The 22,445-nt window shown below is 49.5% G+C and overlaps 2 protein-coding genes across 4 annotated transcripts in view; one reads left to right on the top strand and one right to left on the bottom strand.

Annotated features, from left to right (window-relative positions):
- Nucleotides 1-6,565: 6,565 nt before the first annotated feature.
- On the bottom strand, nucleotides 6,566-17,069 carry MRPL14 (mitochondrial ribosomal protein L14). Its single transcript, XM_064651089.1, has 3 exons — nucleotides 16,979-17,069; nucleotides 9,615-9,707; nucleotides 6,566-7,226 (listed from the first exon to the last, which is right to left on the bottom strand). Exons 2-3 carry the CDS (start codon nucleotides 9,686-9,688, stop codon nucleotides 6,860-6,862), a joined length of 441 nt encoding a protein of 146 aa, XP_064507159.1. The 5' UTR covers nucleotides 9,689-9,707; nucleotides 16,979-17,069; the 3' UTR covers nucleotides 6,566-6,859.
- Nucleotides 17,070-17,105: 36 nt separating this feature from the next.
- Nucleotides 17,106-22,445, top strand: part of TMEM63B (transmembrane protein 63B) — a 47,769-nt gene continuing 42,429 nt past the window's right edge. For 2 of the 3 annotated variants that reach the window (XM_064651047.1, XM_064651044.1), the window contains exon 1: nucleotides 17,108-17,264. The gene's annotated coding sequence lies outside the window, so the exon portion shown is untranslated. Of the gene's footprint in view, nucleotides 17,265-22,445 lie in introns of all 3 variants that reach the window. The other variant, XM_064651048.1, reaches the window with a different exon arrangement.

Below are 22,445 nucleotides of genomic sequence, written 5' to 3'. Positions count from 1 at the left end.
TCCATGGTCACAACTGGGGTCCATCAGGGGAAGAGATTTGGTTCAGAGACTGGGCCACATGGCCACGGTTGTGAGCTACGTGATGGCCCTATTTGGCCAGGGGTGGACGTCACAGGATGAAGTTACCATACCAGGGAGGTTCCAGCTCTCAAGGGCAGAAGGTCAGCCACCATTCACATTCATACTGGAAAGTTAGAGCAGAAGTAAGGAAGTCCAACAAAGCATTGCCCAAGGTTAGAATTTTCTTGTGATAGCCCAACCCTAGCTCATTCGTTTTCCCGCCCTGCCCTGGTAGATCCTGGCAGAAAGAGCAGCTTCAGGGCAGGTAGGCCCTCAATGCAGCTTCCCAATTCCCCACAGTCCATGGGCAGTCTGGGCTACAGCTGCTGTAGGTCACCACTGGAAGTACCCCCAGTACCCAGACAGGATGTCTGCTGAGCCCTTCCCAGAGCTGCAGTCCTTCATCAGCTAGGACGCTGGCAGAGCTCACCCCTCCACACCTCCAGGCAAACAGAGGGCTAGTCTCACTGTTAAGGAGCTGTGGGACCACCACATCCTGGCCTTGGCCCTGAGGAATACTCACCAGTGCCTGCCCCACCACACCCACAGCCATAGCTATGAAGAGCAGCTCATTTGAGCTACAGAACGAGCAGGGTCTGGGGTAAGGCCTTATACCAAAAGACCTTGGATGTGCTTCACAGCCTCTGCCTTAGTCCATGTTGTACCTTCACGTTTGCATGTTTACTTTTAAAGAACCACATTAGGTTCATAGAGTTTACAGCCCTCAGAAATTTTCAAATCAAGCTCATATTTCAGAGGCCCAAGTGACAGCCTTCTCTGGTGTCTACACCACAATAACTGGGCACATCACTTCCCAGTGTCTTGGTGAGGGCATTTACTATTCATACTGAGCACACTCACTCTAGCCAGCATGGCGGTGAGAGTCCAGGTTCATTTTGAGCTCTGTTAAGCAGTGAAGCCCTGGAGCAATGAATTCTGTGGAGCAACTTGTGCTTTGGGTAAAAGGAGAAATGAAAAAAAGCTAATTTTATTTCCTCCAACAGCCCTTCCGATTGAACGTTGCTTCTGTACTCTCAGAGAGGGTGAATGGATGTGCCTGATGTCCTTTCTCCACATCCTTCTTTTCATCCGTCATGAGCCCTCATTACTCTTCCTTCGCTGCAGGCTAGACACTCCTGAGCTTTCCAATTCTATTTTTTTGTTAGAGGGTCTATCTGCAACAAGCCTAGGAAAATTTCCATCCTCTACCCCTGACAGCTTCTGAGATAAGCTGACCAGCCCAGCATGCTCACTTGAGGCTTCACCACTGCAACAGCATTAAGACTCGATTCAGTGTCATTCACCTCCCCATTTCTTATGTTGGAGAATGGGAGAAACTACTCAGAAAACAAGTTGGCAAGGCTGCAGCCAGTGCTGACTTACACAGGGGAGAGCCCTTTGAGCAGCGACTGCACAAGTTTCAACCTTGGGGCTCTGCCCTGGCAGTGGTGCCAGACCCAGCCCCGTTCCCTCACTAGCAGCTCTTTGCCCCCTCTAGCCCCTCTTGGTTTCCCGGTACAAGTGTCTAGCCCATACAGTCTCCCTGATGGACACTCTTCCCCTGCCCATGTCTATCTTGAACAGTAGCTGCAAGATATAAACAAGCAAGACCCCAGGTCCAGCTGTTTCCCTGTCTTCTTTGCTCTCCCTGGTTCATGCTGATCCTAAACAGCACAGCCAAGTCCAGATGAGAAGCAGACAGCTAAAAAAATGACAGCCCTCAGTTGTCTATCAGAAGGGCTTGGCAGGGTCCTGCTGCTGCCTCTGTTAGCAGCTGGAAAATGCTGCTCAGCCTGCATACCTGAGGCTTGGCATGCCTTTCCCTCAGGGAAGGGGATTTGGCATCTGCTCTAGGTGAAAGGCCCTGGCAAGGGGTGACAATGCATTTTGAGGGGTTGCTTTGCATCAGAAGAGTGGCCCAGCTCGGGGCTCCCAGGAGAGCCAGGCTGTGCCTCCCTGCTGCCCATCTCTGCCCCCTATTTTGCAGCAATCCATGAGCCAGCTGGGCAGGGTATCATGTCCCTCCTCTGCCCAACACAGGCAGCTACCAGCCCCATAGGAGTCACAGTGCTGCTTGCAGACCCATCTTCCCAGTAATTTTCCTAGCCCAGCTCACCCTCACTAAAACAGTGACCCAGATGTGACCCTGACACCGCCAGTAGCTCAACAACCCTCCAGAGACAAGGTTCAACCTCAGTCAGAGCCCCTGGCTTTCCCAAGGGATGAGGTCAGGCTCAGACACCCCAAAGTCTCCATCTTCCTCCTCGCCAGCTGTGGCTCCGCTGCCCTGCTGTGGGTCGGAGGCTGGGGAACATGCTGACGAAGGGAGGTTTTGTCTCGGCGCGTCAGTCAGGCTTAGGGGCCCACCGAGCGGCAGGGGCCATGAGGGCAGGCTGCTGGGTACACCATCACACCCACATTGCCATCTAGCCTCCTGTTCTGGGATGTGCAGCTCACTGCCCTCACCGTTGCCAACCCAGTGATGCTCGCTTTAAACCAAAGCCCTGTTTCTGGCTGCATCACCCCCACTTCGTCTGGGGTTTCAGCTATCTCCCCTTTTTCCCAGCCCCCAAAGTCACTGGTTGCCTCCCCCAGCTGTGGGGTCGATCCACACAGCTGGCACAGGGCCACGAGACAGGGCTGCCTGTCTCCCAGTCATGGTCTCCAAGCAGATGGAAGACATCAGCTCCCTGATGCATCCTTCCACGATAATCTGTCTCACCCACTTCCTTTCAGGGACACCCCTTCTCACAGCCAGTTAATCCCCAGTGCTTGCCTGTCTCTTTCCAGACCCCAGTCCTCACCAGAGAGCCTCATCACAACTCTTTTCTGGGCAAGCATGTCCCCAAAGGCTATCTCTCCCTACCCATGCAGGATGCTCTAAGAAAAGACCCCTCTTCCCCAACCCCCATGGAAGAATGTCTGGACACAAAGTCCCCACCATCACCAGATGAACAGGCACCCTCTGGGGAGCTTCAGCTGATGCAAACCCCATATCCAAATGCACAAGAATAGACACTAACCCAGGGACCCAGTCAAAGCTGACCAGGGAGGCACATTTGCAGTGGGGCAAGAAGAACCTAGGAGGACTCTGCCTTTGGCTTCCCCATCCCTCTGCAGTGGGTGGCAGCTCCCCCAGAGGCTGCTCAGATGAGGGAATTCCCCCTAACCGTGTCTCACACAGAGAAATGTTTCCATTTAACATATAAAATCATGTTAATGGCAGAATAATAAACATAAACAGGGAACAGGGGAGAGAATGACATTCTGGCAGCAGCTGAGACAGGTAGTGTTTTGGTTTGTTTTCCCTCTTCTGAGGGAACCATACCACCTGCCTGCAGCCATCCTGGAGGACCTGCAGGAAGAACTGCTATGCAGAGGAAATCACATCTGCTTTCCTGGTAGGATGGATGCACAAGGAAAAACCTCCTATTTGGGCTTCCGGCAGATCCCAAAGAAGGATGCCACAAGCCAAAGCCCAGGAAACCCAGCAGCTGCATCATTGCCTCGCTGCTCAGAAGGCAGCAAGGGCACATCTGGAGAAGAGCAGAGGGCAGCCTGGAAGTTGAAAGCAAATGGTTATCATCCCCTAGGCCAAAACAAAAGAGAGGATCTGGAACTGAGGAGTCTTGAGCAGGACCCGCTCAAAGAAAAAGAGAGAGAGCCTGGAGAACCCACATCAGCCTGGGCTGCTGGCAAGGCCCCATCCACCTGACCCTGCCTGCACAGGCTCTGCAGTCAGAGCAGCACTGGAGCAGTACTGGAACAGTCAGGGGCTTGACTGTCTCACAGCCCTGGTGGAGCCAAAGTCAGTGGGATGGGTGGGAGCAGGCAAAGGGCTCATCCACAAGACTGACCCTTTCCCCTCAGAGAGATACTGCCACAGGCAGCGCCTGGAATTTGCCAAGCACAGAGCTGTGGCTCTGTGCCAAGCACAGGCCAGGGATTTCTGCTGAGGTTATGTTCCTCATGAGGCAAGACAGGTAAAAACTGCAGGAGACGCGCTACAGGATATGCTTAGCTTAGCTGTCTGCATGTCTGCTTATTAAGCTCTGAGATTAAGGATTTAGTTCCACATATCAGTTTACTTAGAACTAAAGCATCACTTCACATTTCAATCTCAAGTATGCTGCATTGTCTTGCCCACTTCCTCTCATGCCCTCTCCCCATGACCTCTTCCTCAGAAAAATGCTGGAAAGTTATTAGCAAATATTCTGTGAATTGTTTAATATCCAAACAGCAGGATCTGTGCATCCCATGAGAGATTCATAGCCCTTATGATCAGGACAAGAAAAACAAGGATTGTTTGCAGGCCCCCAGGTCCTACTGGTAGATGCTTTGAAAGTGGAGTTGTTGCCAAGCAAAAATCTCACAGTAAAGCATCCCTTTAGATGTGTTATAAACTAGGCTAGCTGGGACCGAGGTATTCCAGCTTAGGATAGACCCCACTTCCACTCTGCTAACAGACTTTGCACAGAAACAAATACCCCATACAAGTGCCATTTGAAACTCTACTTTCCAGCGCTGTGCTAGTGGAAGCCATCTTCTTCTTCTGTTCTCAAAAGGATTTACATTGAAGGAGGCTGAGCTCCTTCTATCTGTCATAGGCAGGAAGGTCATGACAGACCTTTCAATTTGCTTATGATTTGTTTATTAATAAACTATAGAAGTATTTGTTTATGTGTTTATCAAGGCTGGAGGAGTTTCAAAGGTTGTAGAAGGTTTTCTAAAGCAAGACTGCAGAGCTGTTGAGTGGCATAAACACTTCCCCTAAAAATGCATAAAATCATGTACTCTTTTTCTACTCAAAATACTTTAGTCTACTACTGGGATGAGCTTTGAAAAAGCTTAAAACCACACCTGAAGTGGGCTGTGAAGATTGATCCACTGATGGCAGGGCACAATGCTGCCTTTCCCACCTCTTAGCCAAACTCAGAAAGATTCAGCACCTGCAGCCCTTGCTGGTGCCAGCGTTTATCCCAAAAAAACAAAAAAGAGCACCAGCAGCATCCCATGCTGACCCAGGAACAAATTTAACCAGGGAAAAAGGCAATGGATAATGTCTGAGACATCAGGCTGTGCCATGCCCCTGTGACACAGAAGCAAACCCCACCCAAGGGAGGGAAGCCAGTCATGCTTATCGTGGTGACTGGCACGCAGAGTTCGCTGTCCCACTTAGAAAAGTAGCATAAACACCTCCTCTGAGCATGGACAGTTCTGGAAGTTGACTGCACTCAGATAGGCTGGAAACACTGACTTCAGGTGAGCATCTGCTCTGCTGCTATGCCAGTGGGCAGACACCTATGGAGGAGGCAGGCTGAGGGCTTAAAGGCAATGCCCACAGGGCTCAGAGGACTCAGAACAGCAGACCCAATGTTCCCTGGCCCATGGACAACAGCGAACAAGGAACGTGCTGCCGGCAGCAGATAATTCTGTTTTCCCACAGAACTGAGTTCACAGAGAAGTTTTACTGAGTGGGACAGTGCTATAACTTAAAGGTTAACGCTGAAATTATAGTATCATCTTTTGTGCATTACCTGGAATAATGGAGTTCAAAGGGATCCAGGACTTGCCTTTTCCATGAGTGATGTGGATTTCACAGTGGGAAGCATGGGGCAGATACATCTGCAAGGAGTAACTGGCGTGGAGTGTGGAATAGCTCAGCACTGCACTCTTCAGATCTTCACACAGGGGGCAACGTAGTGCCAAGGTAAGGAGCTTTCCCAGCAGAAGAGAAGGGCAAGGCAGAGCCAGCCACCACAGCCACCAGACCTGTGAGGAGTCAGCTCGATGGCTGAAGCTGGCCAGACTCCTGCTGACTGCACCCCCTGCACCCTCTTCCCCAGCACTGCTCTATCAAGGACTGCTCTGCCCCAGTGTCCCTTTACCAGCCATGAGCACGAAGTTTCTCTGCTCAGCTCCACAGAAACATAGCTGTTTGGCTCCTGGATCACAGCTGGCCCTGAAAGCAACACTAGCATTTGCCTGCTGTTGTACCTGAGCTTAAGAAGCTGGACAACAGCCAGTCTCACCAAATAACATCACAGACAATGTCTGACAACTGTCCCAAAAAGGAATACAAAAGGAAGGTTCTTTCTGTGGACCTTTCAATCTGAACTCAGCCCTTGCATTAATCGGAGAACACAATTTTCAGAGGTTGGTCAGGTGGAGAGCACAGGCTGCATCTCAAACCCACCCCATTCAGCTCCCCTTCCTACCTCTGCATGCCCTGTTCAGCCACACGCTGCTGAAGTTGTAGGCCACCATGTCCTCCTGATCCTGATTCCTCCTAAATACTTTTCTTAGGAAAAAACAGAGAAACTAATCTTATTGAATGTCCCCAAGGCATCAGTAGTTCATTTTGTATCTCTCCTACTCTGTTACTTGTGAATCCATTTTGTAGACCCCAGTGTCACTGGACCAGGAACTGAACTTTGTGTCTTGCTTGTGGGGAACTGGGAAAGGTAGAAATAGGGAAAAGAGAGCATAAGCAGTACAGAACAAGGATTTTCATGTTCTCATTTTAATGATGACAGACCAAATTAACACCACAGGGACAGTAAGGGTGAAGGACCATTTCCCAAACAAACTGCAGATGTTCTGTGAAATAAATCAACCTTCTTTTGGAGAAAAAGAAACTATTTCAACATTTAAACTGGTTGCTTGTAATTCTTAAAGAGAAGGAGAGACTCTTGATGAACCTCAACTTTTTCATGTTTCATCAGTTTGTAAAGAAGGACCAAATAACATCTACTGTATGAAAGGATATAACAGGATTGCTAAAGAACTCTCTTAGCTTTCACACAAAGTTGCGGGCAATGGCCAATACTTTGGAGAACTCGCCTTCTTTCCGTCGCAGGATATAGGGTATTGGTGTTTTTATCCTAGTCCCGATTGGATTTCCGTTATCTTCTATGAGTACCACATTGTTGGAATCAAATCTAGGCGTCATGGTGGGGCCAGGCATCTTGTGCCCTACAATTAAAGCTTTCTTCTTTTCTCCTTTGATAGCCAGGAGGATTTTATCTCCTACTTTGCCAACTCCGGTCTTGTTATACACGTGGATACATTTTGGTGGCCGGTGGTAGGACGTGTTCCCCAAGGCGCTGTTGTCCACCACTCGCACGCGGGTGAGTTTCTGTATTGCTCGGCATGCTCCAGTGGTACTAGCATAAGACAGGAAAGAATAAGAGACAGATCTCCTCAATAATCCTCGAGGAGAAAGGGCAAACTCGGCACAGAATCTTGTCATTACACAAACCACTCGGAAGGCGCCAGCAATAAATACATACCATATGGCTGACACATTGACTGCATTCAATGTGCTCTTTGAAAGCCAGATGCTACTTTGGGCTTTGCACACTCGTCACTAAATGTCAAACATAAAACGACCGTTCTCCTCTGAAACACGACTAAAAGATGGCGTGAAGAGTGGCTTGCATTTCATGGGCTCTTTAGCAACTGCAGATGATTCAACTTCAATTTACAAGCAAAAAAATGTGCTTGCTTCTGTTACAAACAGCCTGCAGGAAGCTAAGACTCAAGTCAGGCTCTTTCAATCTTGTACACGTTCCCCAGCAATAAGGACTTTTATGACCAATCTTCTTTTCAGTAAAGTCTGTGAGGGTCTCCCATTTTATTCTACTCTCAGTAAGATCTCTGAGGACCTGCTGTGGCTGTGCTAAGCTGTCACCAACTAGAATCTAAGAGATCATCACCTTTCCCATGTGGGAGGAATCCAGAAAGATACAGTCTCTTCTGTATGTGTTTGCTCTGTGGGATTATCAGAAGCAAGGAACAACAGAAATAAACTGCACAATACTAAATAGTTAGATCTGACTCAGAATATGCTTGAGAACAGCAGGAATAAACTCCCTTACAGAAACCACTATTCTTCTATTCAGTGAGCTCCAACTTAAGTGATTTGTTGCTTCTCTTCAAAGGACACCCAAACACAGACCATTGGAAAAGCAGAAAAATCCTTTCTACTGCTAAACGACTGCTTTGCATTAAGGTATAGAAACATGCTGGCCAGAGCTGCAGGAATGCCAAACTGCTGTCAGCTGAACTACTCAGGAGACAGCATATGGAATCAACCTAATCATTCACCTTGTTTTTCAGAGCAGAAGCTTGTACAGTAAATAAAGACTAATAGGGACCATCATCCCTTCCGGAAGATGAAGGGCCTGTATTTGCAAAGCTGCCTAGAAGACAAGCACCAAACCTAGTGTGGATGGACATGAGTTGAAGCAGATATTTTTACACACAGTGAGGGAAGGCCAGCTGAGTCAGTTTGTGTTAGTCTAACTGCTCCAGAGGTCAAGCGCTGCCTTACAAGATCTGTTTTCTGCAGCAGAGGCATACCCCTGCTTTCCTGTCTCTCTCAAAAGTCACTCACCTCTGCAAGCAGCCACTCCCTCCCATTCCAACCACTGGCAGGGACTGTGGTATACCACACTCTCCTCTGCCTGCTGTCTGTGGCTGCACAGCAGGGGAGACAGAAGGGAGGAGGCTGGAAAGGGAGAAGTGTTGTCACAGGAAGGAGAAGGGAAAACCTAGGTGGGACTGAGTGTCACACTTTGCTACACAGAAGTAGCAAAGATCTATGCAGAGTACCTGCACTAGGAGTACTTTTTCTTATTCTTCTTTCTTCATTTTTGCCGTGGGGAGCAAAACTCCACCCCAAAAGAAAGGCTTCCCCATTAAGAATGTTGAAGTCCTGCTTATCTCTATGGACTGGACTTCGCCTCAGTCTTGCTGTCTTTTATATATGTTTTAAATGTCTACTGGCCAATGCTCTCATGCAGCCCACTTACAGAGAAAGCCAGGAAGACTTGGTCACCTCCTCGAGTTAGCTCCTGGGACTATCACATAACCTAGCCTTGAGCATTGTCTTAATCCCCTCTCTAGACCACAGTCACGGGAATTACTATTCTCATCCTTTAAACTGAAGTCCTCATCCTTCAAAGAGTTACATGCTAGAGATTCACCATACCAGATGAGTGTATTGTGGGATTAGGCTCTAAGCTTTGTACAAGGTATTGTAAAATATGAAGTCCATAAATTTAAGAAGCTTTAAATGCCTTGAGCCTGGAACAAGAAACTAAAGAAAAATAACAAAATACACACTGTTAAAGTATGAGAAAGTAATTTTTCTGATTATTTTTGTTCTAAATAACTCTAATGATAAACTCTTGAATAATTTTAAGGATGTAATTGGGTCTGCATCAGCAGGAGCTGGCTTTTTTTGCATGTCCATCAGAAACACAGACACTTTCAACTTCTGCTTGCAGGCCCATGCATTGCTCTCAAATGCTTAAAAGCCTCCCTACATATGAAAATGCAGAGTTCAGACTGCCAAGAATCTGTAAAAGTAGTGTTTGGGCCTACTTTTCAACCTTCAAGTGAAGGGACAACTCTGAGATTTTTTTTGTTTATTTATTATATTATTCATTTGAATTACAAACACTGTATCTTATGCTTGACCTACTTAATAGCATCTCTTTCAAACAGGAAATGCTCTGAAGAAAACAAAAGCAAAATCTGAAGATTACCTGAACTGTCGCTGGAGCACAGCACTGCTTAGATGGGTTAAGGGTAAAACCAATCGTCTATTCAAGAGAGCCATGTGGATTCTGGTAACAAACCTGCATAAGAAAGAAGAGAATTATGAACTCTGGAAAATGGATGGAATTTGGTTTGCTTCCTTTCCTTTACGTGAATCACACACCAGAGCCTCAGCACTTATTTAAAGGCTGCAATCCACAGCAGAGAGTGGTAGCAGCGCTCACAGCATGCTACAAAGCAGATCTACAACCTTTGCCTGACTTCAGGAGGCAGTGTAATTCAGACATATATACTACAAAGCTGGATTCAGTATTACTGCATTGCAGTTTCCTATGCACAAAGGTAAGGGCCCTTCTGTGTGCACTGTGAATCATGTAAGAAGCAGGTTTCGAATTTCAGATGTTAACTAGTTTAGTGGCTGTGGTGTCCAGTAAAAGCCATCAAGATTACTTGTAAATGCTACCAGGGTTATCTGCAAAACCAAGCAAAAATCCCGAGATACTCTGAAGACTGGCATCAGAGCTTTAAAAAAACATTTGCCAGACAAGAAGCAAGTCAGAGCTCTGCTGGTGAGGGCATGTTCCCTCTTAGCATATAAAGGTGTTTAGCAGGCTGTCTTTGCAGACCACAGCGTCACTGCTGCCAATCTTGCCCTGTTCAGGCTGCCTGGGGGAACAGTTCCCTGTAACTTTATAGTGCTCACTCAACCCAGAGCAAAACACCACCCCCGAATGCAGCTGAGTTGGGTTACTCCGACTGAGTACCACACCCTGAGTACACCTGACTACATCTACAGCAGTTCCCTAACCTCATTCTGTCAGACTGACGGGGACCAGCTTGCAAGCACAGCCACAAAGGCTTATCTGAACCTGGATCACTTTCCCAGACATCATTAGGAAGCACTGACCCAGGTGGTTATGCTGGCAGATCCAAGTGAATGGAGAAAACATAGATCTAAAGCCAGTCCTCTTTCAGGCCAGCTCAGGTACAGCTAAGACTTTGCACCTGACTGTAACTACTGTCATGTGACAGTACTGCTGTGACCTTGGCAGTGTAACCAACACAGACTTTGCTTCTCTCCTTTCTAAAGAAAACATTAAAAATCCATTGACCTCATATCTCTCTTTGCCAGTTCTGATGAATTTTGGGCCAAACTATAGCAATACATCATAAAGCCATTTTCTTGACTTTTATTTTAAAAACAAAGCTTAGCTTCTTTAGAGAGAAGAAACTAACCAGAGCCTTGTGACAGACAATGCCACAGCTCTTCTTATTACAACCAAGTCCAGCCTAAATCTTCACTCCCTCTTTCCTTGTTTTTTTCCTCCAGTGCATTTGCTTACTTGGCAGCTTTTCTACAGAGCGAGTGTTACCTGAGAGCAAGATGAGAAGCATGAGATGTGCACCACAGCAGCTTTGAGCAGCATTTCCTGAGCAAAGCACACAATGTGTAGCAAACCATCTCGCCTGTCATGCAGGCAGGTTTGGAAGAGAACAGCAACAGCCAAAGCTTAGATTTGTTTACTAAACAAAGCCACTTTTCTGTGGGGTAGATCACCAAATGAGTTCAGAGCTTTCCCACACTGTCCCCTCTCTGAAATGAGACTCCAAGAAGGCTGTGTTTATGCCACAGTTCCTTACCTAGCTGCATGATCCTAACGACAGCAAGGCCCTGGGGCATTTAGAGCTCTTCTGCCAACCAAGGTCCAATACCTGGGCCTTGCTGCTGCTTGGATTTCTGAGCAAATTCAACTCCGTTGACTTGCTTAAGCCCACAGTCTGCCTTTGTCTTGTTCTGCTCTTGGGTGTACTGTCTCCCATATGAAATTCAAATCCAGAAGGTAATACTGCTCCTACTTCCTCGAGAATCACACTGAGTATTTGGATCCCCATACAAAACCGAAACAAGCAGCAGCAAGTCAGCCTCTCTGGTGTCCTTGATGGATGCTTCTTGGGGAGTCCAGCTGCTACTGTCACCTGTCTCTATTTTCCTGGCAGGCAAGGTGGCCTTAGTGGCTGGAGAGGATGGGTCTGCTCATCCTCTCCACTATATAAGACCAATAGGAGAGGTTCTGCTGGCTCATGGCAAGGCACGCACAGGCACATGCTGTCAAAGGGACAGCAACATCAGGACCAGCATAGCCAGATATGCTAAAGGCACATCTAAAATGTCCTAAAGTGCTGCTTAAACTCTGAACTCTCTCCTCGTTCCTGGGTGGAGTCACTGGTTTTTTCTACCCTATGGCAGCAGTGAAGGTTTTAAGTTACAAAACTACCAGCAGAAGCATCAAGAGCATTAAATGTCTAAGGACTGTTTATTTTTCCAGATGACTCAGTACCCCTTTCTTAGCTAAGAATTATTTCTCGGCACGTTAGGATGTGTCACAAGCTAAGAAACTTCACATGATTGATTATTTGGTATGAAGCATCCTGTTAGGAACTTAGTAAACAGGGGGGATGCTTCCAATTAGCAGGAAGGTTCAGGGTGGAGGGAAGAGAAAAATGCATCTGTGGCATGGAGTACAGCATTCAAAGGTGCAAGTGGGTTCACAAAGAATGAGTCATAACTTCAGCTATCATAACATGCCAGTTTCCTTTCTAGAACCGAACAGCCAATAGTTTGGGTCTGTCTCCAGGTGCTCCTCAACCAGACCCAGTCCCAACTTGCTCTCTCTTGTGGCTGTGACCTTGATCTCCCCTGCCCCCAGTTTTCCCCTCTGTGAAGTGGCTAATTACTAAATAACTAAACTCCAAAGGGCACAGAGGCCCTTCACTCTGTCACACTCGGTCCTGCCACACGAACACTCCGAGGTGGTGCCAAAATTAAAGAGCCTCTATAAATTGATGACAGCCATCGGCCCCAGCACACATGTTGCCTCACACCAGTAGGCCTTAAAAAGGCTCAGAGGTTGCACTTAGCACAGGCACGGGGAATGCATGTGACTCGAGTATGCTTCTGAAGGTGGCTCTCCCCAGGTCGTCAGGTTTCAGTGCTCAGGGGTGTATGGGAAGAGTAACACCTTAACCTTCAAGCACAGGAAATTTTGCAAGAATTCCCAGTAGTCTTGCCTGGGAGTATTGCCTCTGTCAGTATTGCCCAAGTGATACAGGAGTGCAGCCCACAACACCCTGGGACAGGCAAAACACCACCACTGCTTAGTACTTAGTCACTAATACATCCCAGACCAACGATTTATCTTGGAAGGGACTTTTGGAGGTCACCTAGTCCAATCTCCTGCTCAAGCAGGATTAATTCCCAAGTTGTTCATGCTAGGCAAAGGCAGTATTTAAATGGACACTATCCTCAAATGAGAGGCCTAACACAAAGATTGATATAACATTGACCACTCATAGCTGCACCAAAGCAGCGATAAAGAACTGTGCAGAGAAACCTCTCTCCCAGTTCCTACCCTGCTGCAGTGGCTCTATCTCATAGTTAGACTAATTTTTTTAAATCAGCATCACAGAGACACTTGGCCCCTCTCCATATATTTGTTAAAAGTTAGCACAGACCTCAGACAAGAGCTCAGAGTAAGATTCGGAAAGGGGTGAAGAATTTGTTAATCAAATATTCACTAAAATGACCCAATTTCTACTTCATTGAATAAGTCTGAGTACTCAATAACCTGCTGCGGTAAACACTCCCTTCTCAAGGGCCCTTCAGTCTTACCGCATTAAATGCAACAGACTGACATCAAATTCCAACACTGCACAACAAAGAACTCTTCACCAGTTATAAACCTCTGGAAGTTATTTATCCACTGCACCATTTTGAAGCGCTAAAGCTATCGCCTTCACTATTTTTTTCTTGATATTAAAGAGCTAACTTATATTTACTGCAATTTTTAGTTGTTTTTGAATGGAGAAATTCTGGAAAACTTCATCCCAGCTAACAGAATTGGGCCGCATACAGTATTTTCGTCAAATGTGTGCAAACACATGAGTAGATCACCTCAGGGAACTGATATAAAGCAAGGGCATCTTCCAGATAAGGAGAGCAGGATTACGTACTCACTTTGAATGAACATCAGGGCACACAGTACGAAGAAAGGAAGACCTGTGTCCCCCCATCACACATTTCCAGCACCTCCCTTATGCTGGCTTTAGCACTTATGTAAATCAGACAGTTTTCAGCTAGATCAGTTCCCTGATCCAACTCAACCTGTGGCCACGTGAATGCTGGGGGCAAAACACAAGACTGGGACTTCTCCTTTCTCTGCCAACCCAGGCTTATGTGGTGACAGTATCTCCAAAGAAACACAAGGAGATTTGGACAAGAAAAGGATCTCTTTCATTACAGCACAAACACCAACATGCTTCACAAGAATGGTCTGCATGAATCTGCACTACTAACATGGCCATGGGAGCACTGAAAAGGTCTGTGTCTGAGCACTCAAGAGGCCAGTGCAACAGCTCTGACCAAGGTCTTATCAGTGGCGCATATCCTAAAAACCATTCCTACCCTGCCTGCATCCTAGGGTGAAGGCAATTTTAAATAAGAGTGCTGTTGCCTAGCAATCGAGTATTACTTTCCTTTTTAATCACAAGTTTGGAAACTGACACCTGCTCCCTATATTCCCAAGACCTGTAGCTCCATAACCATTCGGCTGTTTCTTTTCCTTCTTTCTGCTAGTAACTCATCCACAAAAATAGGCCCCATGGAAAACCAATGGATGTTGCAAAGCAAATGCTGAGGCCTACTACCCAAAAGCCTACTGTCAAATACACAAAATAAAACAGGGAAAAATATTCTTCACTTTAATAGCAGTAGCCTGATCTGCACAAACAGTGGGGACCAACATCACCTTTATCCTTCTAAAAGACCAAAACAGATGCTCCAGGCACCATAAAGATTTGAACTGCATCTGTCATCCATCATTAAAACACAGGAAATAAACCCAAGACAGTACATGCAATGCAAATACCTAAACCCCTACTCTGCCACTGCAGGTTTATTTATAGACCAGCTGCCAGGGTGAACTACAAATGTGAACTATGGGACTCAATCCATTCACAGCTCTCCTCATAAAGGAAACAATGTGATTAAGGGCTGTGTGTTAAAAATACACAAGCTATTCATTACCAAGACATAACTGGCTTTACATTAATGACAGACAAATAGGCCAGGATTCACAAAGAGGAATTAAGTCTTTTTTAACTCTGTTTATGAATAGGATTAGCTATTAAACAGGATATTTATTGATCCAAGCTACCATCAGAAACTCATTATAGGTACATGTGTTAACAATTTGGAAGCAAAACAAACCTCATTTTCCAGACCACAATCAGGAATGGCAGATAAAAAGAGATCTGAATACCTTTAAAAGAAAACTTACTTTTGATATTTTAAGTATCCAGAAGTCCCAACTTTTGTAAAGTAATTATGGCACTTACTGTTTTAGTATTCAAACACCTAAAGCCATTCTATATATTCACATTCACAGCACTGTACCAAAATAGGGAGGGATTATTCCCAGTGCACCACCACAAAATTAAGCTACGGAGAGGACAACTGCCTGTGTGAAGTCAAAGGAAATGAGCTGCAGAGCAGGTGCTGGGTTAACCCCAGAGGCTCTGCTCAGGTGTGATCTGTGGGGCTCAAGGTGAAGCCCAGAAAGGTCCCTCTCTGCCTTTGGAGTTACATATGAATTCAGAGAACTAGCCACACTACCATACCTTAATGCTGCCCACAAATGTATCTTTACTAGTTTTACAAGTACTGGGGTCTCAAGAACAGGACAATGGTGGAAAGCCACAAGCTCAGATTCTGTTCCTGGCCCTGACCTGCGTGACCAGGAACCAACCAGCAAGGTGCCCAGATAGCAGTAACCATGCTGGGGGGAGCTGGGGCAGGAAGAATGACACAAACAAGAAGGAAGAGAAGGTGGGCAGCTGTGGCTCAACCATAAAAAAAAAGTCAAGAACCACTGACCTAGGCTAGTTGTTCACAGAACAAAGAGCAGCAGTTGCTCTGGGCCTTCCTGATAAAGCTACACCAGAAAAGCATGTCTAATAATGACAGAGTTCAGGCTTAAGAGGAATCTGACCTGGAGACAAAGGCATGTTTGCATCAAAGGCAGCACAGAGCTACCTGCAGCTTTGCTGGCACAAGCCTTGTTTCTCACTCAGCGACTTCCCTAAATGTGAGAAACTCCCCTAAACTCGGTTTCTCTCCTTCCAAACAAGACCCTCCCAGGTAAGCCTGGAGAACTCTTGAACCAGGTAAATGAAGACAGCTCAGATGAGCATCTATCTACCGCTGTTAAAAAGGCTGGCTGCCCACCGCCTTTACTACAGAATTATTCACACTTTTAAGAAATCTGTCACACATTCTTCTCCCTCAAATTGCCTCCCCTTACTCACAGGACCCCCAAAGGAGCTTTTTGGAGAACAACCAGCAAAGCAGAGTAGTGCCCACACTTCCCGAGTCCCCATGACACAACACGAGTAAATGCCACACTTGTCAGGACACAGGAATTTTGGTCCTAACTTTGCTGCATGACTACTCATACCCACATAAGCCTAACTCCAGCAATGCAGCCCCACATGAATTCTGAGCAAAGAAACTCTACTCTCTGAAGGACAAACGAGCAGGAGTTTCAGAATTGGGTTTTCCTCCTCCCTCCCCCAGGCCATACTGCTAGGGCGTGGACTGCAGCCCAAGGGAGCACAAGGTGCTGCTCTCAGTCATGCCATCTGCAGAGTGCAAGCGACACAAGGGCTCCAGGCTCGGCACAGCCCAGGCTCCGGCTCCCAGCTGCTTTGTCGCGGTGTCACCACTCTGCTGCGTCACGTGCCACTCAAACTTGCCCCGTGCATCTTCGGGGAGAGAGTTTCTCAATCCCTTCAGAGCAGCAGCCCACGCTTAGGGTTTACACGTTCCAGGCCCTGTGCACAGAGTATCAGGGACACCCCGCAAGAGGCTCCCTACGAGGGGCGGGCGGCAGGGCCGGGACGCGGGGGCAGGTAGGGCCCGGCCAGCCCCGGCGCCGCAGAGCATACAGGCGAGCATGGCCACGGCACAGCCCCAGCGCCCGGGGGCTGAGAGGGGCTGTCCGCGCCCCGAGAGGCGCGACCGCAGGGCCGGGTGAGGGCCTAGCGCCAGCGCCGGAGGAAGGCCAGCGCGCCGGGCCAGGCGGGCCCAGCACTGCCCCGTCGCTGGGCCCTCCCTTCTCCCGAGCACCGGCCCTGCCAGGCGCTACAGCACCGCAGCGCGCTGCGCTGCGCTTCGCTCCCACCGTCCCGTCCCGTCCCGTCCCGTCCCGTCCCGTCCCGTCCCGTCCCGTCCCGTCCCGTCCCGTCCCGTCCCGTCCCGTCCCGTCCCGTCCCGTCCCGGGTTCACCGCGCGCACCTCCGACGGGAGCGCGCGCCCTGCCGCCGGCCGCAGCCCGCCGCGCGCACGCGCGGCACCGCCCCCCGCGGCGCTGCAGGGCCGGCGGCTGCGGGTCCCGCCCCCGCCGGGGCCCCGCCCCCGCCGAGCGCAGCCGAGCCCCGCCGGACCGAGCCGAGGCGAGCCCCGTCGGACCCTGCCTAGCGCAGTCGGGCAGTCGCCGCTCGCTGCCGAGCGCGGCGGGGGGCAGCGCGGTACCGCAGCGCCCGGCCCAGGGGGAGCCCGTCCGCGCCTGACACGGCCGCCGGTAAGCGAGCGGGGACCTGCGGCACGGCTGGGGGGCGCGGCTGCCGCGGCTCCTCTAGGCCTGGCGGGGGCTTGCCGGCGGGGGACGGGGGGGGCGGTCGTGGCGCCGAGGCCGGGCCGGGCCGGGCCCCAGAGCCGATGCGCGGAGCCCTTGTCGGGGGCGGCGGGGCGGGGGGCGCCGCTGCCATCTTGGGGCGGAGCGGGGCGGGGGGCGCGCCCGGTGCGGCGCCCGTGCGGCGGCCTGGCCTCCCCCACCCGTCCCCCAGGGCCCGCTGGGGCTTCTTTCCGCCTCGCAGGCGCCCGTCCTTTGCCGTCCCTCTGCTCCGCGGCTGCTGGGTACCGTGGTTTGAGCACCCCGGGGGTCACCGGCCCCCTTCCCGCGGGGCGGCACCGGCCCCGTCTCGCCTGCTCTCGCCGCTTTTGTGCGTGCTCGGGGAGCTGCTGCTGCCCCCCCTCCCTGCCGCTCGTCCGGGCGCCGCTGCCATGGCGAGCAGCTGCGAGGCAGCAGGGATGTGTCGAGCAGGTTTCTGATACCGCCCTGCTTCTTCTACCCTGGAATACTTGGCGAAGGGCTGTCGGATGGGGTTCGTGTCCCTGGCCAGGTAGCCAAGCAGCCCCTTTCTGCTCTTGTCTCGATTGCCAGCCCCTCCGCATCAGCAAACCATGTTTTTATCTCCTGTCCTAGAGTGCGCCCTGTATGTAGCTACCTGCTGGAGAAGGCATCACGCCAAAAATCTGCAAGGTGGCTGCAGTCAACCTGGTGTCCATAGAAGGTTTGGTAGCTCTCAGCTGGATGGAGACCATGTGTTTTGGGGTTCTGAGCACCTCCCTCCCTTGCTCTCCCCATGAAAGTAGTTAGAAGCAAAAGGCCTATCAGTGTGTGTTCAGGGTGGCTAATTTAGTTGTGCATCACGTCATGCTCTGGAGTAAGCACACATGGAAAGCCAGGGGTTGCAGGGCAGGAGCATCCCGTTAGCAGCAGTCCCATTAGCAAAGCCACTGAATGGTTGCATGGCACAAGTGCTCCTTGGATGATCCTGCAGACACCCCGCCTGAGTGTGGGACAGAGCCTTTGCAAGTGTATTGCAGGAACCAGTACCCTTCCCCTCCAAACACTCTTGCTGTATGGTCCCTAATAGCTTTCTATTCTCTTAACGCTTCTGAGAGAGTGGAAAGCCAACCACTCGGCTCCTAACTGACTCCAGGAGGACTCTGTTCAGGCCAGAAATAGCAAAGCATTAAGGACTACTTCTAATGACTGCAATTAGCTGGTGTCTACCTAGGAAAGGCTTTTTTCCTCTCGAGCCTTTTAGTAGTAGGAATACACTATCTTTATGGGGAGAGAAGTCCATTCTACAGTCTTCGCCTGGATACCATAAGAGCAAAATAAACAGAAAGAAGATGCCTTTGAGGGGGTTGGGAAGAGGCTCTGGTTTGGCTCATAAGTATGTTTTGTTGCGCTAAGTTTGCTCTATTTTTGTCTGTTCCTGTCTTCAATAACCTTGGAAGGAACTGAAGCTACTGTATTTTCTGAGGGTGTCGGTTTTCTTGTCAAGAAGACGTTGCCGTGAGGCTTTGCAATGTTCCATTTTTTTGCCCTTTGACCAGAGTGCAGTGCGACTATCCTGAACTGTCCTGGAGCCATGAGTTGAGCCAAGAAAAGAAAAATACCGAGTGTGCTTTGCTTCTTGTTTGTTTGAGTTTATAAAATTTTTTTTCTTTCTGGGTTTTTAAAATATCCTTGGTTATATTTTTTAGCTTTCTTCAGCAACAGAGTGGGTTAGGAACTTGCTCTGAGGGTTTTCTAATACTGTTTTTGTAAAAAAAAAATCTTCATGAAATTATTTCATTCTTGGAACTAGAACTGTCAGAAAATCCCAGGTAGCATAAGGTTTGCAATAAAAGCCTGAGAGCTGGCAGTGCCAAGGCCCTCCTTTTTGTCTGTTGCTAGTTACACTTTCCCTGAGCCTCCTGTCATGGTGAGCCTTGCAGCGTCCTGCCAGCGGCTCCTCTGACACCTTCCTGTCCATACTGAGGGGCAATGCCAGCCTGCATCCTTCCTATAAGTGCCCCATCCTGGCAGCCAGGGTGAGGCTGTATGCTGAAGTCCCAAGGACTCCGCAGGCAGCACCTCCCGCTCCCAGGAAAGGCAGCTGCGACCTGCGTTGTGTCTGACGTGAAGCGTGCGCAGCCGTGGGGCGCCGGCTTCGTGAGGGAGGAGGCCCTGCATGTAGGATATTCCGTGTGTGCTGCTAATTGCAGGCAGTGCTGGTTATGGGTACTGTGCATGATTTGCATATCAAAGCATCTGAGAGCTCTGCCGTGGGTAGGGATGGGCAAGGATGATAAGGATTGCTGGAAGCTGGGGCCAGATCTTCCTCAAGGCTTTTCGTGGTAGGCTGAAGATGAACGGAATGTTTGGAAAATGGAGTTTGTCTCCATGTCCTTGAGTGACAGCACCGTAAAGGCTTTTTTAATCTAGGTGCTCCTTTTCAGGGGTTGGGAACCAAGCACTTCTTGGTGGCAGGGTACTCTGCTTCCTGCTGCTCCTGCCACTGAGAGCTTGCTGGGCAGCCCACAGTGTTGAGCCTGGGAGCCGTCCCCTCTCCTGGTGGGTCCTGCAGCAACTGGCTGGTGTGCCAAGCCCACTGCCTCTTCTCCATGCTGCCTTTCACACAAGGAGGCAGAGGCCCAGCTTGGAGCTTTGAAGCAAAGGAGCAGGTTTGTTACTGGCTGAACTGGCTCTGCAGGGTCCCAGGCCTTGCCTGATGGCTCAAGAGGCATTGAAGGGGGGACAGGGAGCGGCAGAGCCCCGAATGGGCCATGGCTTCTGAGATGCTGCGTGAGTCAGAGGAAGATTTGCCTATGTCTGGTCTCAACACAGCTGTCTGCTGTTCCTCCTTATTCTGGAAATGAACCTGGGGAGCTTGGAGCTTGCTTGTAGGCTGAACTGCAAACTGAAATGCAGATTTCCAGGAAGGGAGAGGGGTGGGAGGGAGTCCCTGCATCTCTCGGCCACTTTGATCTTAGCAAGTTCTGATGCTCTAGCTCCGAAGGACCACACTGTGGGGCAGCTGGCCTCTCTGAAGGTAGCTCTGCGTTCATTGTGGGAGTGCCTGCTGCCTGGAACTGCAGCCCTCACCCTGTCTCCTGTGCCTTGTGCAGCTCAGGCTGTTGCTGGGAAGGACTGCTCACCTCTCTATCCATATGGGGACTTGATTTGTGCAGGAGCTGCCTTGAGCATGGCCTTCTTGGGAGTCAGCTCTCTGCCTGCAGCCTTCATCCTGTCAGCAGCCCTCTGGTTTGTTCAGGGTAATGAGTTAGGGGGCAGGCCTGATGCATTGCCTAGAAAGTTGGTTAAAAGGAGAAAAATATAAATCAAGAAAGGAAAAAGAAAGGCATGTGCGTACGCACTCTGCAACAGAGAGAGGGTGAGATGCGTGAAGTCAGTGCCGAGCTTGTAGAGCAAAGGCTTACAGTATGAAATGGCTTTTCTCTGAGTCTGCAGGCCTGTGGTTGGCACTGCCTTCTCTCTTCATGTCCTTCCAGCATGGAGCTGGGTGTCTGCCCTCTGCTCCAAATACAGATTAGCTGCAGGAAGCCTAGGACTCACTTGCTTGTGAGATGCTTGCGAGACTTGCTTGTGAGATGCAGAACCCTTTCCTCCATGTTTTTCTGCACAGCGCTTGCTGACCATTACAGGGTTATCTTTGCATGCTCCCTATGTGTTCCCAGCACAGTGCTAAGCAGTGCTGGAAAGGCTTCTGTTCTCCCCATGGCTCTTGCATGTTGGTGTTGCCTGCCTGCCATTCTTCCTCTTGTTTTCAAGTCCCTTCCTCCCCTCCTTCATAAAGCCAGGCCAGGGAGTGGAAAAGCTTTCCCAGTATCTCAGTGCTCTTCTCAGGCTAAACTCTTAAGAGTGGCTACACAGCTTATATGAGCAAGATAGGGCTATGCTGGCATAGCCCACTGCATCTTTTGAGCAAAGTCTCCTGTTCTTGATGTACTTTGGTGTAATTGTTGATGCCAGCAGCCTTTGCCCTCATGGTTATTGTGCTGGGAAGAGAGAGAGAGGTCTTGTTTTATGCATGCTGTTTTTCCCCAGAGAAATTAGCAGTTGGTAGTACAGGTCTGGCTTAAAGCAAGGTTTTGAAGATTCCCGTTTGTGTTGGCTGTTTGTGCTATTGCATTAAAGAAAAGGGCTGGATCTCTTAAGGGACTGTGTTCGAAAGGTGACACATTGCATCAGCACAAGAGAAAGCGGTCACAGGCAGGATTCATGCTGCCTGTTTTCAGTATGTTCTGCAGTTGATTTCCTGAACCACCACAGCCGTCGTACCTCTGAGCAGCAAGCTGAAAAACCTCCCTGCCTTTCTCTGTCTGGAAGAGTGGCTACTGCAGACCTTTCCTGTCCTTCTGTTCCCTCTCACCTCCTAGAAGGACTGTATGCTGCCAGAGCTACTTGTATCCCTTCCTTGGATGTGCTCATCCTCTCTGCACCCCTGTAATTCTGCGTGCAGAGCAGTTGCTTGCTCTGACACCCTCTTCCCTTTCCCCTAGGGATGTCATCACTGGTTTCTGTGCAGGTCTCTGTTCCCAGCTCAGTGCAGAGCATCACCCTGCAGACACCCAGCTGCCACCAGTGATGTGACCTCTGGCTCTGTCACGCCAGCAAGGAGATCATGTGGTATTGCCTGTGGGGAGATGTTGTGCTCTCTCCTGTTGACCAGCATGGAAGAACTGCTCTGACAGGCTCTCTTAAATCATCCAACTCTCTCCTGATGTGTTGCTGACATGGGTCAGGGGGAAGAATGCTACTCTTACAAGTGCAGTTTCGCGTGAGAGTGCATTTAGTAGGAGAGTTGTGTATTGGCCTGGCCCTGCTTTTGCCAATTAAACAGTGGCTTTTAGTAGACTGTTGCAAGTCCCTTCAAAGTGGGGGGATGAATCTTGGCATGATCTTGTACTTAGAGGAAACTCAGATGGCAGCAGGCCTTGTCTTCTGCTTGAAATGATTATCAACATCTGATGTCTTCTGCTGGAGGGTAGAGAGTACTTGGCAGTGAACCAGACTGGGGATGGTCTCTGCAGATGGCCTCAGGATACTTGGGCTCTTGAGCCAAAAATTTAGTGCCTTTGGGGGTCCCAAGGAAGATCTTAAAAGGGATTCATCCCTCTGCTC

This window comes from Pseudopipra pipra, chromosome 3 (genome assembly GCF_036250125.1).
Source record: "Pseudopipra pipra isolate bDixPip1 chromosome 3, bDixPip1.hap1, whole genome shotgun sequence".
NCBI classification, from domain to species: domain Eukaryota; kingdom Metazoa; phylum Chordata; class Aves; order Passeriformes; family Pipridae; genus Pseudopipra; species Pseudopipra pipra.
Note: the sequence above shows the minus strand (reverse complement) of the source record. Positions and strands in the feature narration are given on the sequence as shown.